At 38.7% G+C, this 18,653-nt stretch overlaps 1 protein-coding gene across 4 annotated transcripts in view; it reads right to left on the bottom strand.

The window, feature by feature from the left end:
• flnbl (filamin B, like) overlaps window positions 1–18,653 on the bottom strand; it is a 153,758-nt gene that overhangs the window by 58,809 nt on the left and 76,296 nt on the right. For all 4 annotated transcript variants that reach the window (XM_067998799.1, XM_067998800.1, XM_067998801.1 and 1 more), the window contains exons 5-20: window positions 15,968–16,115; window positions 15,635–15,753; window positions 14,265–14,342; window positions 13,540–13,702; window positions 12,780–12,977; window positions 12,049–12,186; window positions 10,199–10,331; window positions 9,207–9,343; window positions 8,491–8,684; window positions 7,657–7,770; window positions 6,839–6,982; window positions 5,857–5,980; window positions 4,803–4,963; window positions 4,626–4,716; window positions 1,346–1,515; window positions 1,101–1,218 (exon numbers count right to left, since the gene is read on the bottom strand). In XM_067998799.1, coding sequence (XP_067854900.1) covers window positions 1,101–1,218; window positions 1,346–1,515; window positions 4,626–4,716; window positions 4,803–4,963; window positions 5,857–5,980; window positions 6,839–6,982; window positions 7,657–7,770; window positions 8,491–8,684; window positions 9,207–9,343; window positions 10,199–10,331; window positions 12,049–12,186; window positions 12,780–12,977; window positions 13,540–13,702; window positions 14,265–14,342; window positions 15,635–15,753; window positions 15,968–16,115 — 2,230 coding nt within the window. The remainder of the gene's footprint in view (window positions 1–1,100; window positions 1,219–1,345; window positions 1,516–4,625; window positions 4,717–4,802; window positions 4,964–5,856; window positions 5,981–6,838; window positions 6,983–7,656; window positions 7,771–8,490; window positions 8,685–9,206; window positions 9,344–10,198; window positions 10,332–12,048; window positions 12,187–12,779; window positions 12,978–13,539; window positions 13,703–14,264; window positions 14,343–15,634; window positions 15,754–15,967; window positions 16,116–18,653) is intronic.

The following is an 18,653-nucleotide window of genomic DNA, read 5'->3' as shown; positions in this document are numbered from 1 at the left end:
ATGCCTAAACAATAGATTATCCTTGAATGGAATTTGGACAGGACACAAGAACCGGGCACAATGTTTTAACAGCAGCTTAAAAACTAGAAGAAATCTAAAATGTAGCTACCAAAACTGGTTGGCAATTAGTCAAAGATGTTCCAAAACTGAGGAAGGGTCAATTTTAAAAAATAGAGGGAACAGATTCTATTTTAGTGTACTAGATGTTTGCCTAGGAGTTGGATTTTTTGTTGGGGTTTTAGTTAAGTGGAATAAAGCACTCAAAATGAAAAGCATCTGGAATAGTAGAAAAGTATTTAGAACTAAAGAAAAAAAGCAATTCAACATTTGTTCAAGAGTTAAGAAAACTGGGCATGAGAAACAATTGCAGAAAAAAAACTGAAGATAGTTTTTGCCCCCTTCTATGTGGTACTTTAAAATCAATTATAATGTTGAATTATGGTGTGGTAACCTTAGTGTTGTAATATTCTATTGTGCAAGATAGTATCAAGTACACATCTGTGCAGTCAGACAACTCAAGTGTCAAGTGGTATCTCAAGCAATTTCAATGTTTAGATTCATTAGCCCAACATAAACTTACTTGTTCTGTTGTCAATGTAAAACCCTAAGCAAAGGTAAATTCTGATCCTCTGCCAACAATGTGATTAAGCACTTGGGACAAAGTGTCCTTTCAATCTAGATTCAGAACCTTTATAGGGAGCTAATGTTCCTACACAAATTCTAATAGATTGAGCCATAATCTGTATTACAGTTGTACTGACTGGTAATCCTCCATTTTTGTGGGATGGGGGAAAGAAAGGAGAAAAATTAAATTGTCAAGTCATAAAATCAGCATTACCTTTTTAAATTAAGGATTATAAACTAGAGATTGACATTCATTTCCAGGAGTATAATCAAAAAAAAAAATCTACTGAGGTCAGAATTCTCATTCTGTAAGCACCTCAACTAGCAGTGTAGTTTTATTTGCCATGTTTTAAATAAGCATTTAGCACTAAAGCTGAACCTGGAATTGGCTGTTGCATATTTGTTTAAATCAAAGCCAACTGGACTGTAAATGCATTTCACTAGAAACAACTCAAACCAGTGAAAGATGTACATACTATTTTCAAGACAGTTTACCACTATCTTGTTCAGGTCAAGTGGAGATGCCACTTCTATGTTGAAGGGGCTCTTGGGAATTGGATCACCACCATAGGTCACAGCAATTTCCATGTTGCCCTGCAAACACATTAATTAGCATCACACTTGCACATATTGCACAGTAGGTCTCAGCAGTTTCATCCAAATCATTAATTTACATTGAAACAAGAAATAATGTTATGGACAATAGATGATTAGCACCCACCTGCTGTAGTGGTGTATACTTGACTGTCTGAGAGTAGTCATAATTGTCAATTATTTCAAAGTCACTGACAGTATCTCCTTTTCCAGGCCCACTGAAACATGCATTAAGTGGGGCCTTCCCAGCACCCTTTGTAAACACAGTGAAATGGGTTGGCTTCCCAAGTTCCACTCCTGCCCATTAAAAACAAAAATCATGTATTAACCTTAAAATTATGCAATGGTATTTATGGCACAGGACACCTGCTTTTCAGAGAAGGTATGAAAGCACTCCCTTGAGGTACAGGCGATGGGTGGTGTAAATATCCCCATCCTCTAGCAAACTGCTTCAAATACAACTTCACCCCATTCCAAATAAGCATATTACCATTGATCCATACTTTCCTCCTCCTCCGCCCCCCAAGCTGAGACTGTGGGGTAATCTCAGTCCTTGACTGGCCAGGAGATTGCCAACATATTTGGATATGGAAGTAAGTGAGCCTCAACAGCAAGATTGGGCAGCACCCCCACTGTCCAAAATTACCCAAGACATTTGAACATTTTACAAATAGATTCTAAATAAATTTGTTTTTTTACAATTCATTCATGGGATGTTGGTGTTGCTGGCAAGGCCAGCATTTATTGCCCATCCCTAATAGCCCTCAAGATGGTAGTGAGTTACTTTCTTGAAGTGAGTGGCTTGGTAGGCCATTTGAGGGCCTTTAAGAATCAATCACATTGCTGTGGGTCTGGAGTCACAGACTCGACTGGGTAAGGATGGTAGGTTTCCTTCCCTAAAACATTAGTGAACCAGATGGGTTTTTAATGACAATCCAGTAGTTTCATGGTCACTATTACTGATACTAGCTTTTTATTCCAGATTTTATTTAACTGAATTTAAACTCCCCAGCTGCCATGGCAGGATTTGAACTCATGTCTCCAGATTACTAGTCCAGTAACAATCAGTATTATGAGCTTAAATGGAGCACAATTTCAGCCTGACATTGTCCTCAGTTGATGTGAACAAAAAAGTCAAAACCTCAGTGCACTAAAAAAATTGGATAACTGCTACAACTAAAGAGAGGTTATTTACCATTAGCTGTTGCTTTTAATAGTATGCGTATTGCACACAGGTCCCTCCAAAGGAGGACAGTTCTGTTCTCTTGGGATCAGGGGCCATATACAACACAGCTTGATAAAATTAAACACCAATTTAACCAAACACATCTACTTAGATGCAAATACATTGATTATTCACAGTTGCTCCCTACAGAGCTTGGAATTGGAGGCCTGCTCAAGTAGCAAATAGTGTTTAACTAACCAAATAGATGTTTTGATTAGTTAACAGAGGGTAGATGAGGGCAATGCAGTTGATGGTGTATATGGACTTCCAAAAGGCATTTGAAGAAGTGCCACATGGTAGGCTTGTCCTCAAGATTGCGGCCCATGGAATAAAGGGGGCAGTAGGAACATGGATACAGAATTGGCTAAGGGACAGGAAACAGTAGTGGCGAATGGTTGTTTTTTGGACTGGGAGGTGTACAGTGGTGTTCTGCAGTCAATGCTTTTCTTGATTTAATAACTGGATATACAGGACAATTTCAAAATTTGCTGATAACAAAACTTGGAAGCATAGTAAACAGTGAGGAGGACAGTGATAGACTTCAAGAGGACAGACAGGCTGGTGGCATGGGCAAACAGTGGCAGATGAAATTTAACACCAAAAAATGCAAATTGATACATTTCAGTAGGAAGAATGAGGAGAGGCAAAATAAACTAGAGGGCACAACTCAAAGGGATATTGGAACAGTGACCTGGGGGCATATGTGCACAAATCGTTGGAAATGGCAGGGAAGGTTGAGAAAATGGTTTAAAAAAATCATATGGCATCCTGGGTTTTATAGAGTACAAGAGTATGGATAAACCTTTATAGAACACTGGTTTGGCCACAACTGGAGCATGTGTCCAGTTTGATCTCAAATACAGATGTTGAGGGGGGATTTGATTGAGGTGTTCAAAATCATAAGGGTCGAGGCAGAATAGATAGAGAGAAACTGTTCCCATTAGTGAAAGGGTCAAGAACTAGAGGACATAGATTTAAGGTGATTGGCAAAAGCACCAAAAAAGGTACATAAGGAAATTTTTTAAAAATACAGCAAGTGGTTAGGACCTGGAATGCACTGCCAGAGTGGCTGGTGGAGGCAGATTCAATCATGGCCTTCAAAAGGGAACAGGATAAGAACTTGAAAAGGGAAAACAAATCTGCAGAGCTACAGGGATAGGGTGGGGGAGTGGTACTAGCTAGATTGCTCTTGCATAGAACTGGCACAGACTTGATGGGCTGAATGGCCTCCTTTCATGCTGTAACCTTTATGATTTAGTAGGCATAAGGATCACACAATGTATGAGGTAAGCCAGTCTTTTGGTGCAGATTAGTTCTTACACAAACTATAGTGGTAGAAAACAAAATAGCACTAATCTAAGTATATGGAAATCATTCAAAATGATTAGTTTCATTTGTCCTGTGTCATTTATCAAGTTACATTAATCAATCTGAAAAAAAATCTTTGTTGAACCCATTTAACATTCCCCACACCACAGAACCACCTTCAGCCCCAAGCATTGAATCTGCTTGCCTAATTTTTATAAACTACACCTTGTAAACATTCAACTTGTACAAGATTCATCAACAGTCAATGCTGAAGTTGAGAAGACTGCTGCAGAACCATGAATGGTTCCAGTGGTACCTGAACTATTTGTTTTTAAACCAGCTGAGCTGATATTTTTTTTTTTTCTTAGTGTACATGCATCAGACAAAATGTGGATCAATTCTTTATGACTAAAAAGTGAGTAGGAAGATGCAATGGCAAGAAAAATGCTTAAGCATGCACAGATCAGGCAGCTGCTTAAAGATTTCATTCACAAGAATATTCACAGTTTGATCTCAAATACATAAATGGATCTGAACAGTGGTTCATAAGAGTCCAGTGAATGAAAGCACAAAACATCCCCTGCTGTACCCTACCTCATTTCATAAAAAATTCAAGTTACTGGACTGATGTTTACTTGGCTGCTTTGGAGAGCTTGATACACTAGCACTGCATTTTATTCAAGTTGCATATAGAATATTGTTGCACTTGTTAATGCTGGAAAAAAAATTGATCCAATTTATATTTTAGCATCATTTGGCCAACAGTACAGTGCAAGGTGCAAAACAGACAATATAGATCAGGTAGTTAAATGAGAAACTGACCCCATGAATCCCATTGTATACAGCATTTAATTAAATGGATGTTGACTCTTACCAGTTTTATTTAATCCTGGGCCTTCAGCTTTAACTTTCCTGGCATCATGTGATGGATCCACTTTAACTCTGAAAGGACTGATGGGAATTTCCTGTTGAAAGGAGGAAAAATTAGCTGGTTACATAAACTGAAGAACTAAGCTGTAGAGTTGAGTAGCTTTAGTCATAGGATACAAACCTGACCAGCAAACAGCACTTTAATGGTGTAACGTCCAGCAGCTGGTGGCATGTATTTCACCGTGAAGGTATCATTAGGATTAGTAATGATGTCAAAATCAATGTCTTCCTCTGAGATGCTGATTACATGAGCTTCGCACTTTACACCAACACTGACATCACCTGAAAACAGCAAGAGTTACGATTGTTTCCAGTGATAAAAGGTTAATCTAAACATGGTTAGACTGACTACAGTCTTGAAATTTCCCCAATAACTTGTTTCTCTTTTCTTCCTCCCCAAAAATACAATTTTCAATCTACTCTTCCTGATGGCATTACTCTGCTGAGTAATTTTCCATATACACTTTGCTTTCTGCATTTCATCTAAGTGATGATTATGCATGTGAATCTTGGCCAGTGATCATCAACAGGCTACTTCACCACCTTGGCAGCAAACAGAAGTCAAACATATCCTCAAATCGGACATCCATGTGATCCACCTAGAAACCACTGGATAGCAATTAGGTGCAGGGATCCTGCCTGATTTTACCCTCAACATGGGGAAGTTGAAACTAATTGTATTGCTCCTACTGCCACCCCAGCTGAGAACAGCACAGACTAGGGACTTTCCTAGTCTGTATGGCTCAGTTAAGACTGCATAAAACTCAGCCATCAAGTGCTGGTTTACACAAAGCTGAAAGTTGTTTTTTGTTGAATAGTGGGAATTCTTGGAACTAGGAGGGAATGCCTTTAAACAAATCAAGCTTCACTTTACAAAGCAATTCCTTTCCAGATCATTAGTTCAGCCTCCGGGGACTGTTAATTTGACATCCTGCCCAATAATTCTTTTAAGATCAGCTAAATTTCAACAACAATCCCCCTCAGCCAAATGATAAATCTTATGCCAATGTAGCTCTTTTTTAAAAAAAAACTACTATCCTGGGCTGTTCAGATGAAGAGAGCAAGTGAAAAAGAACTACAATTAGTCATTCCTAGAGTATGACCATAACTAGAAAAGCAACACAGAAATGGTCAATGCCATGACTAGGACACTTGATTTTCTAGACTTTCCTTACCTTCCCCAGCTTCTGTGCAATCTACAGTAAAGTGAGTGGGCTCATTAGCTTTCAAACCAGTTCTTTCGACACCGGGACCAAACACCTTCACCTTTTGTGGATGACTCCCTTGACCAATATTAATCTAAAAAATGCAAGTCAATTTAGAAAAAGATACACAACTAAGCAGTCAGTTTAAACATGCCTCTGCTTCAGATAGCTCAGTAGATATATACTTGTGTGGTACTGAACAGCACAAGAGTCACAGTGGCTCCCAAAAGGTGCCAGAGTCCATTGCTGAGTAGTCTTAGTAAAAAGAATGCACTTCCAATCTCATTCCAAATCTAAATTTGATGTGGGGATTTTCTCCCACAAGATCCAGCAGCGAATTCATCTTGTGCACAGAAATACTCATTGTAACTTTCAGCTGCTCAATTATAACCCTTCCCTCCTCTCCCAAAACATGTTGCTAAGCAATCTAGTAAGAGCTATTCAATATGAACAGGACCTTCATGTCTTGAAACCATATTTAACAGAAGTTTAAGGCATGCAGTCTTTAAGTTTTAGCATCACCATCTGCATGAGGGAAAAGATCTACATACATCCAAGCAAAGGTAAACTATTTTGATTCATTGACATTATGTAATTAAAACTACATGCTTTTAAATTTCAGTTTATGGAAGCCAATTATAGGCACTAGTAAACTGTGTGCACAAAGCAGCATCAGAAAGGTGGTCAGATGCAGCAGAAAGTTACATCTGGAATTTTTTTTTTTTTACTAACCGGATTTAAATCTGAGCATCAGAATGCAGGTTCTCATTTGACCAAAAAAACTGCTTTTAAAGTAGCTACTGAATGGGAAATATTTAAATTATAAACAGATATTTTGTAAGGCAACATTTAACACTCAGACATTAGGACACAAGCCAGTCACAAGATCAATACCTCCCTACAACATGCAAGACTAATTGAATGAGACAGTGAAAGGTAATTCATCACTTACTCTAAATGGGCTGTTGGAGACATTGACTCCTCCCCAAGCAACTGCAACAGTATGTTTGATTGGCTTGGTAGGAGTGTAGGAACAGGCTGTTATTCCATCACCTTTATTCTTTACTTGAACATGGATAGGAATACCCTCCGAATCCTATAAAAGTGTACAAATAGTCACTAATGGAGATGCTTCTTTACAATAAAGACCTACTTGTTCAGTGAGTGGTGATAGTATCTTTTCTTTGTCTAGCTTGCTGTTGATGGAAATGACCAATCATGCATTCTCAACAAGTTCACCTTCAAGTGCTGAAGTTTCATCCTGCAACTTAGATTCAGGAAGAAAGTCCTTGACCACAGCTCTATTCATTGCTGACAATAATTTGCTTGAAGTTGCAAATCTAAATACAAAATGGGACTCCTAGTTCAAGAGGCAACATTCATGGTGATCTGAGGATTAAGCTTTCCTTCAAGCACACATACAAAATGTCCTATTACAATCCATCTGAAGAGGATTTTTTGTAAATTAAATTCTGAAGTCAAGTTACTTGAGTGTAAAGACATACACAGGTGTTACTAATTCAGTGTACTACTGCAGCTCCTAAACTACAGCCTGGGACCATTTTCTATCCTGGTGTTAACAGCACTGTAGCCTAAAAGGTTATTCACAGCACTGAATCTCAATTTCTTCTCACTATTGCCTCCTGTCAATTCTCAACAGCAAGCATTGCTTCAACTTGTATTGTGATGTTTATACGTTAGACTACTTCTGAATAGTTGGCTGGTGGAGCCAATGCTAACTCCTCAATGCATAATTGGTTCTTCTCTTACTTGTGCATATATTTTCAGAGGTGCCTTCCCAGCATCCTTCGCATCAACTGTGAATTCAGCTGGTTGATGAACAATGCAGCCAGTTTTCTCTAAGCCAGGACCATAAGCTTTAACCTGGAGGAGGAAAAAAAACTCATCCTGTAACAAAAATCCCACTCATTGTTCAACAGATTCCCTCCAGTATTCCTCCCATAGTGCTGCAAGATTGTAGGCACACAGATGCTATGATAATGAAATCTCTAGTTCAGGGTTACTCACTAATTTATGCAGGAAATCAGAGAGTCTTCCCTCTTATCTTCAAGTTGATAAAACAAAGCTTTGTATACCCAACAGCTTCATTCACTCACTTTCTAACTTTGATCTTGGTGGCGTACTGCACCATGGACCAGGAACATGCACCTTGGTTTATCAATTTTAAACAAGGAAAAAAATTCCCATTTTATAATTAAGAATGGTACTTTGTTAATAACTTATCTCTGGCATCGAAATTCTAGGTCAACTTCCAAAAGAGCAGAAGCTTTTAGTATCGCTTACTTCTGGTGCAAGTTCATACCATAATTCTGTGTCAGTACCCTTAGAGGGTGCATCAGAGTGGTGGGACAACTTCCCTGTCCTGCACCACACACCTGCTCCAGTCATCAAAATTCCCAGTTTCAGCCACAAAGTTGTAGAATGGCCTCAAACAGAAGCCAGGCCTTAATGCAGGCCAATTACCTGAAACCACTGAGTGAGATCAAGAGCTCAAGAATTCCATTAAACTTTTTTGAACTACCTTGGAAATGACAATATTGATCAGAAACACATTAGCAAGTTTTTGAAATTCATTACTCCTACCTTATCAGGATGGAAGGAACTTAATGCAGGCTGGATAGTGGCCATAAAAGGACTATCCATGATGTCCTCATCGTCACACAAAACATGCACTGCATATTCACCAGGTTCTGTAGGCCAGTATCGTACATCACAGGAGCCGTCACTCTTATCATCACATTCAATCTTGGCTTGAGAGGGGCCCTCAACTGCAAAACCTAAGAAACACATTTATATTAATCTTCCAACCATCAGCTTGGAAATTCAATGAATCAATGTTACTTGTTACATCTGATTATCCACAGGAGAAAGTTTTCAAATTTTGAAGTTTCCTTGCACTTTGCAAAAAATATTTGGGCCAACTGTTTAGATGAGCTTTTCATTTTAGTCACTGCCACCCTGAAGCAAGTTTTATTTTTCCATTTCACTCCAATTGATGCTTGTTAAGTGGAACATCAAAGAACATTAATTGAAGGCACATCACCATAGCAGAATGACCGTGCCTTGTAAAAAATCATTATGTGGCAGGTCTATTTGCTGAAACACAAAAAAAAGTTTGCACTTAAAGATATAACAACTGGCACAAGGCAACTTGATCATTCTGTAGTGGACTTCCCGGAGCAGGTTAACAAAGAAATCAGCCCATTAACTCCAGTACAGGGACACCAATCTCCAAAAAAACTCAATGTTGATTGCAATATTTTATTTAGAACAATTTTGCAAAACATAAGCAATCTTACCCAACACACCAACATCTGTTCCAATGGTTTCTACTACAAAGTCTGCTGACTTGCCAACAACCCCTCCTTCAAGGCCTGGTCCCCAAGCTCGGATTTTTTGAGGACCTGCTTCAGGTCCGATCTGAATTTCAAAAGGACTAATGGAAGGGAAAATGTTACTGTTGAAGCTGAAATAACCATTACAAAATTCTTGTCATTTGGACTAGATGTCTGCAAACTGAAGGGTCTAGGTTTGAATTTTTTTCTTGCTGCATTTAGCACACCACACTAACAGTTAAGAATTCTTTTAATACCAAGATTTAAAATGCAATGCCTGTAGATATACCATCCAACATGGCAGGCAATTGAAAAACCACAATGTTTCATAGGAATTGTTTTACATTTAACTACAAGTAACTTGTTCCAAAGTGGCTGAAGTTAACATTTCTACAGCTGTTCACACTTTGCTTCAGTTAGTTACACCAACTGAAAGTCAGTTCATTTAAGGATGACTAGAACAGAAATGTTACAATATGCTGCAGCTTTAGTTTAATTCAGGGCGGGCGGGCGGGGGAGGGGGGGAGGAGTGGGGGAGGGAGGACAGGTGAAATATGTTACATGGAGTGCACAATAGTTTAGCCTGTAAGGATATGTACAAAGTTACAAATGGTGGGTTGAGGGGTGTGAATAGAGGCAATCTGCTTCATTTCAAGCCCCTGATGGAGCGGTCAAAAGTTTGCCTTTTTAAAAAAAAGTTTGGTATCAATCAAGGAATGGAGATTGAAATGGAGGGTGGAAAGAATGATCCAGTAGCAGACTACACTCTGCAATCTCACTGGACATGGAAGCAATATTTCAAACTAAAACAGCTCAACTTTGGGGTTACTGCTGAAGAAACAACTCACTGTTTTGAACTAGAAATAAAATGTGCAGTTTTGTTATCCTCCAACATATTGGTCTGAGTTTTAACAGCTGTGAAACCATCCACTGAAACATAGGCTTTCTGCACTCACCTCCTGGGAATGTTATGGCCACCCCATGTGATGGTAACAATGTGTTTCCCAGGTGCGACAGGATAGTACTCATACGGCAAGGCATCCCCTCCATCCAGAAGGTCCCGTTGCTTCACAGGCTGCTCCAAGCCTTCTGTCAAGGAGACAGATCAACAAAAATTCAGACTGTGAAAACACATTAGTTTGAACTAACCTACATAATTAATCATTTCATAGCCCTCTTACCAGATGGCCATGATGAAAACCAAGTTAAATATACAGACAAGGTTGTTTATTGCTTTTTTGTTCATGTGTTCACATGGGAACATTAAAAAGATCACTAACTGAATTACACCATTTAAAAAAAGGGACTGGTAACATTTTGTTTTCCAGTCCAATGTGTAACTACATATGGTTGCCTGGCAGCACAATTCACAAAATCCAATTAAAAACCCATCAATCTGCTATTTTTCCTCCATCAGTGTAGCACATTCCACTTGATGCCCAAATGTTCTTCAGAGCATGTACTATCAACCCAATATCCAGAAAGCAAGACCACAAACATTAATTTGATGCTCTTTTATTTGCCAAATCCAGAGTGTTTGCTAAGGAATAAGCATCCTCTTTGGTACATTTACAGAATATTTATTACATGTAGATTTACTACCATCAGATGCTGCAATTTTTAGATTTAGTGCCAATCTGACAGTTACCACATGCAAAACCACAAAATCTGAATACAATTTATGGGTCAGATTTTGCTGTGAGTGAACCAATGGCACCCATTTGTTTGACTATCACTTGCCCATAGACTTTCCATGAGATTTGGGATGGCAAGTTGCTGCCAGCAGCAGCTCTGAGCAGCATGACACCAAGGACCTGTGTCTCTCCTTAACCAAAATCAAGAATAGCTAATGAGCAGCAGAGTTTGAACCAGGAAATGTAAGTTAGAATTCAATGTCAAATCAGGCACAGAAAGGGAAAGAGGACAAGATTGGAGTGAGCAGAATAATTTTTTAAAATCTCCAAATAAAAGCTGAAGGAATGAAACTCCACACCTGTAAAAGTTAATTTTCAGTGCCAGAGGTTGTTTCACAGTAATTAAGACTTACAACGCCATAAAAAAAGTGCTTAGGCTGGAGTGGACAAGCCCTAACTTTGTGATGAGGAGTTTAGTCTTATGATGTCAATACAGGAACTTCATGCCATTCAATGTATTTGAATAGGGAGCTAGATGGAGAGAGATGCCATTTTTGCACAGCTTAGGAGGAGCAGTGCATCTTGGACAGCAACTTCTGGATTTTCACATCTAACCATGCACCTTCACTCGTGTGAAATTGTGGTCCAATTTGTGTATAACGGTGAGTGCTGTTAGCCTCACCGTTATTTGACAGTTAAATCCAGCCCAATGTCACATTAGTGATAGTTGTATGATCATGATCAAGGAATTTTTATTTCTAAAAAAATTTAGAAGCATAGCAACAGAGTCTTTGAATACCATACTTTACACCCACAGCTCCTTTGCTCAACTGGCAGAATTTGGATAAGTCACTTGATCAAACACTGTACAATCCCCATTAACAGTCTAAGGAAATCTAGCAGAATAATCATCCTGCAGACTGGGTGTAGAACAGCAACCCATGAAAACTCAATGCTATTCCAAAGTTTCAAAAGTGGAAAGCTGCAGCAGGAAGCCTAGACTGGAGCAAACTTGAATCTCATCAACAAACTCAATTACTGGACTGCTAGAATTGAGTATTGCCTAGAACAGGTAATGCTTTCCTGAGTTTTGTTGATAAGAAAATGACTTATTTGGGACTCTTACCTATTCTAGTATTGGGACTTAGTAAAGCCCAAATACAAAAACTTACTTGGTCCCTTCACCATCACATTCAAGTCACCACTTCCAGCCCCTTTAGTATCAACTTTGAAGTCTGCAACTTGACGAATTCTCAATCCTTTAGGTTGTAGGCCTCGTCCAGTAGCACGACAAGCATTGGGGTTACAAGCTGGAACAAAAAATTTGAAATTTATATTTAATCTGATGACCCAAAGTGTCAGTTTTGGGAGCAGTGGAGGGGTAGAGAGAGATAGGAGAACTAAAAAGTGAACACTACCAAGAGATAAATGGCACCTGTGGGTTTGCTGAAGACTGGGCTCAGTCAGTTTAGTAAAGCTAATACCAAACCAAATAGATTGTCAATCAAGTTAGCATTACAGGGATGCCAAAACACCGTTATGCCACTGGCATTTCATTTGAGCCAAGTGTTTTTCCTATGGCACTGCAATGAATGAAACCTGAAAACCAAAGCAAAAAACTTTGCATATTTGAAACAATTTATACTGGAAAATTTACTGTGTTGAATTTAACCACAGTTGAGTTTGTGATCATATGCTCAGCAACTATAGTTTACATACATTCCAGATTAACCCACAAAAACAGGACTTTCCCTTTGTAGGAAAATAAAGCACAAGTGAAATTAAACCAAACTAATTTTTCACTTCCTTCTGAAGAATTTAATTAGCAAGTGTGCCTCCAACTCAGTTTACCTGGCCAAAGGATACTTATAGCAAAACAAGTTAGCACATGTATGTTACCTACCTTCACCTATATTGACAGAATATGGGCTCTTGGGTATTGGCGAGTCAGCAAATGCAATTCGGATTGTGTGGTGTCCTGCTTGCACGGGTCTGTAGCTGCACCGATAGTTATTGTTCCCCTTATCTTCAATCATTAAATCAGTATTGTTACTACCTTGAGGATCCACTATCACCACTGCAACATGGCCTACTCCAGCACCTTTTTTTAAAAAAAAAGCAATTATACTTCATGAACTTTCAAGCTGTAGATCACCACAACTTGATATACTTCAAAATTCCATCAGCTGCTATTTTCAAAAGCCTCAAGCAGGGATTCAGATTAAATAGCTGGAATTGTACTTTAGCATGTAGTTGCTGAAATCTTAACTGCAAATCAAAGCTCAAAGCAAGAACAGCCATAAAAAAAAAAAAAAAACCTATGCCAAATATTTACTGCAACTCAAAATGCTATGCAGTCATTGCAAATCCTGGTTTCAGCACACAAATACATCTGCCCCAAAATTTCTAGCTAGCTGCATCTTAACAGGAAATGGAAATATTAAAGCATGTTCAACATTTTAGTTAATTTTTGCATAGTTCAGAATTTAAGTTAACTGAAATAATCTAAAATCTAGATCATGGGCCACATTAATTCATAAAGAATTGATTCTTCCATATTTGAGCAATTACTCTACATTCTTCAGTGTAAAATGGGATTTGCAGACAATACAAACACAGTATTTTGAACAGCAATTTAAAAGAGCTCTCTTAACCAAGTGTACCTGCTGTATAAATATCAAAGTAGGTTGGCTTATTGGCAATGTTTCCTGTAGATTCCAAGCCAGGTCCTCGAGCAGTCACTTTACTGGCATCACCTTGGGCCTTGTCAATGTTGACTTCAAAAGGACTTTTGGATATGTGCTGCCCAGCAAATAAAACTGTAATCTGGAGAGATGATTTCATATAGATTATGTCTGCTGTCAATCCACAATTACAAAAACAAGTTTCCAGTGACTAATACAAAAAGGAATTGAACTAGCAAATGTGACATTTTTTAAATCACCATTTATACTGTACATTTGTCTCCAGTAAGCTACAATCTCATGTTTCCTCCTCCTCCCCCCAAATTGCAGTCTACCTCCATAAATTTTGTTGAAGAAATCTAAAAGATTATGGTATGCAAGGTGTTGCTGTGCTGAACAGCACTGCAGTCTCAATGTCCTGCATTATTAGACAATATTATATAATCACAACTATATTGCTACAGGGAGACACAAGGTGTGCCCCGACACTTCCACAGACAAGGGGGAAGATAGAATGATGGTTATACAGGGAGATGGCGACCTAGTTATTCATTTCAGAGTGGGATTCACAATGCAAATAGAACGGCTTACTAATACCTCAGAACACGGATGGTGCAGATAGTGTTCTGCACCAACACATTCCAAAAGAAACCAAGAACAAAGGCTTGATGACATGAAAATAACATTTGTGTGCACACTCTCACCTTATGATGCCCTGCAACCTTTGCCACATAAACCACAGAATAAGTCTTGTTCTTGTCATTGTTGTTGGTCACCTTTGCCTGGCAGGAATTAAGAACATTAGAACCTCTGCAATGTCTTTCCTAAAATATTATCACTGATCTTCATTTCACAAGAATACATTTCAGACCTACAAGTGAGGGAGATACATTGCATTTATATACAATAGCACTTTGCAAAGCCCAAGGACATCCCAAAGCACCTCACAGCCAAATTAATTACTTTAAGTGTTGTCATTTCCTTGCATGACAAACAGCAGCCAATGGGTACACAGCAATGAGAAATGATGAGATAATCTGTTTTTGGTGGAGTTAGTTGGTTGAGGGCTAACTATTGGTCAGGACACGAGGAAAGCTCCCTCTTTGAAAGTTGCCATGACGGTCTCAGTTTAACATCTTATCCAAAAGGCACCTCACTAGTGCACTGAAGCGTCAGCCCAGATTATGTGCCTACACTTCAAGTTGGGAACCAAACCCATGAACTTCTGACTCAGGGGCGAAGTGATACCAGTTATTGCAATAGCCTTGCATTATGCTGGAATATGATGCATCAAAATTGTTAGTCTCTGTACATGTATTCTATCTCAAACAAAAGTATTACTACTTATGTACAGACCAGTCTCAAGGTCTTGGTTTAAATTTGAAAGTGTGGAACTGTCCCTATTGGCAGTTTAAGTAAACTGCAAACAGTACCAAAGTCAATGAAAAAAGTGGCTGTTCATCAAAATTTATATTTCATAGTGATTGACATGCCAAATCTGGCAGTCTTCTGTTCCAATTGCCTGCAGACATCATATTACAATAAATGACAGTGAAGAGTAAATGCATTAACTTAAATTATAAGGGCTAAAATATGTAACTAGCATACATTTATATCTGGTAACTTTATTTTTTAAGTTTAGGGGTCTAGAAAAAATGCTCAACAAAAATAGTTGATATGCAATTGTCCCCTTGAACTTCGTTTTGACCACTAACTTCTCAACTTAGATGGTTTAGATTGAACTCTATTTTGTTGACTACAGATTTTTCCTATATCTTGAGAAAAACCTTTTTGCATTCATAATCCTGAAATGTATACACCATATGTTCAGATGGTCATTAGCCTGGTACTATGTTCACTTAAATGTAAGGGCCCATAGATAACATGAGTGTTGACAGTTCAAGCTGCTAGCTGTGACATTCCCAAATGTGGGACAGCCATTTTTGGTTTACAACTAACACATATGATTTCAGTTCAACAATTAACTCCCTAATAATTTTAAATAAGTCCTGCACAACTTTTTGCCAATAGATGCAATGAAAATTTAATTAACAAGTCAAAGTAAAGGAATTACCTCTTCTCTCTGACCTTCTGGATCATCCACAAAGACCATCACTTCACCTTGCCCAGCACTGATTGTTTCAACAGTGAACTTTGCAGGACGCATCACAACATTACCCACAGGCTCAATTCCTACAAAAAAAAAGTTAACTTATTTTAGTTAGATATAAAAAAGGTACAGTTTTTTGAAATATTTTAAAGCAGTGTAAACCAGGGAACTGGTCCAGGCAATTTCAAAGAGTTTCTGAAAAGGGGTTTGCACTGTTCAAATTGGAGATACACACAGCTAGCATGATGCTTCAAATTCAGTTAGTCTGAGCTCTTAAATACATATATACACACACACCTGGACCATAAGCCCTTGCTTTCTTAGGATTCAACTTGGGTTTTAAGGGGGCTCCAGGTTTAAGTTTGGCCTTAGGGAACTGCGACAAGTAAGTCATCACCGATTGTTCATCTACATTTTGGTGTATGATTTCCTCTGGGGCAATCACCTGCAAGAGATATTAAAATAGTGAACAAATTACACACAATAGGATTTAATTCATCAAATAATTGTTCACAATTCCACTAACATTTGGACTAGGCTCCAAACCTTCAGTGTCAACTGCAAGCAATATTTACTTAAAAAGGAAAGTCTTGTTTAAAGTACTTTCTATTAGCTCCCAATATGTATTAAAAAATTTCCTTTCCAATAAAAGGCTATTTTCTTACCTCCACAGGCATAGCCTCAGTGCTGTTCTAATGATTTAATCAATCCACCACTTAACCCTCTATAGGATGTCAACATAATCTACCAACTTTGAATAAGCTTGAAAAAGAAATCCATGGCCACCAATGCCCAGTGGAACATACCAGCTTGGTAAACAATATACTTAGTCAATAGTACTGGGGCGGGCGGGCGGGCGGGGGGGGGGGGTATCCTACATTGTAATAGGGGCCTGATCTAGAACAAACTAATTATACTGAACTAAAAGACCAAAAAAATGTTGAGGGGAAACTTCCCAAAGTGCTTCACAGAAGCATAAAATCAGACACCAAGCCAAAAAGGAAGATATTAGATGGGGTATCAAAAAGCTTGGTGAAAGAGGTAGGTGGAGATATTTAGGCAGGCAATTCCAGAACTTCAAGCCTAGAAAGCTGGAAGCACAGCTAGCAAGTGGATCCTGAAGAAACCAGAGCTGGTGAAACAAGATTCTTTGGAGGGGGACAGGGCTGGAGGAGGGACAAGGCCATGAAGGGATTTAAACACAAGGATGAGAATTTTAAATTTGAGGTAATGGTCCAGGAGCCAATGTAGGTCAGCAAGCACAGGGGTGATTGGTGAGCAGGACTTGGTATGAAATAGGGATAAGGGCAGAGTTTTGGATAAGCTAAAGTTTAGAGGGTGGAGAACAGAAGGCCAGCATTGGAATATTGAGTCTGGATGTGACAAAGATGGATGACGGTTTCAGCAGCACATGGGCTTAGTCAGGCAATGTCAGGAGGTGGAAGTAGGTAGTCTTTGTGATGGAGGGGATTATGGGGTCAGAAGCTCAGTGCCATAGGATGCCAAGCTGCAAACAGTCCAGTTCAACTCTAGACAGTGGCCAAGGAGAGTGATGCAATCAGTGGTGAGGGTATGGAGTTTGTGGTAGGGGCTGAAGACAATGAACATTTAAGTTAGTTTCAAATCAGGTGTGGTACAATGACATGCAATGTCTTCACTGGCTGCAATTGTCCCTCCAATGACAGGAGCAGTGCTGAGTCCTGCCTCAAACAGGAAACATTTCACACCTCAAATAATCCCATGTAATTTAAAGTTAGGCTTTGAGTAGTTGTATTCTTGAGGGGAGAAAATATTTTTTCTAAAAATTGAGTGGGAGCAGATGTAATTAGAATCTGATCAAGTAAAGTCTGTTCAGTCAATCCAATACATCTTCAGGACATGAAAAGCACTATAATTGCAGGTTATTTGACAATTCAAAGTGCTTCACCATGAATTACTTTCAGATTATCATTCACTTTGTGGGGACCTTGCTGTACTGTGCAAACACTAATTAGATAAATGATCAGTTTTAGTAGTGTAGTTGAGGGATGAATGTTGGCCAGGACATTGGGAGAATGCTTGCTCTTCCAATGGTGCCATGGGATCTGATCATAGTAGGTACAGCACAGGAGGTGGCCAGTCAATCATGCCTCTGCTGAGCAGAGGCAAACATTCAGAACAGTTCTATTGCAGCAGTCAGGAGTCACTGGGTGTCAAGAGCAAATTCCTTCTGCTGTCCACAACTTATGTATTTGATTGGTAGAAATAAAGAGGATCTTTTGTTCTTTAAAGAAGCCCAAGTCTACTTCAAAAAGTCAGTCAGAATTATATCTCGATAGTAGTCCTATGGTCTTCAGCTCCCTGCTTGTACTGCCTTTTAGCAAAAGTGACCAGTAGGAGATACATGGGAGGTCCTCGTAGTTATTACCAGGATCATAACTGAGCCGATGAAACATTATCTGGCAAGGATTTTTGAACTTGATTTTTTTGGAATCCTCCAAGTACTGTACTATGGTGTGTTTTTGGCTTTGTGATTAACATCTGAAAATAAGTTAAACATTAATTTTACCCTGAATGTAAAGGTTTGATAGTGTGATGTTTCTGCTTTTTGAAGTAGACAGCCCATCACACTGTGGCAAAAAAAGTAAATACTGCTCATGAAGCATTCTTATGAGGTCAAGAGTTAATCATAAACACTTGCTTAATGGCAGAAAAACCTTTGCTGTGACCAAGTAAAGCATTGGGTAGGGGAAGCCCAATTTCTAATGGTCGCAATTTAAAGCTGACTGCATATGTCACTCCCCTATTATCCTTCAGCTGCATGATTACTTTTTTTTTTAAAAAAGCACACTAAAATGTTAATCAATTAGTAAAGTTAACAATACAATCATTTGATAACATTGCCAAAAGCTGAATTCTCTCGATAGGTTGGATTCACTTTAGGAAAGACAAAATTACGAGACTACATCAGTCTACACTTTCAGGATAACGAAAAATGCACTGA

This window comes from Heptranchias perlo, chromosome 17 (genome assembly GCF_035084215.1).
Source record: "Heptranchias perlo isolate sHepPer1 chromosome 17, sHepPer1.hap1, whole genome shotgun sequence".
NCBI classification, from domain to species: Eukaryota; Metazoa; Chordata; class Chondrichthyes; order Hexanchiformes; family Hexanchidae; genus Heptranchias; species Heptranchias perlo.
The sequence above is the reverse complement of the archived record's forward strand: the minus strand, read 5'-3'. Positions and strand labels throughout refer to the sequence as shown.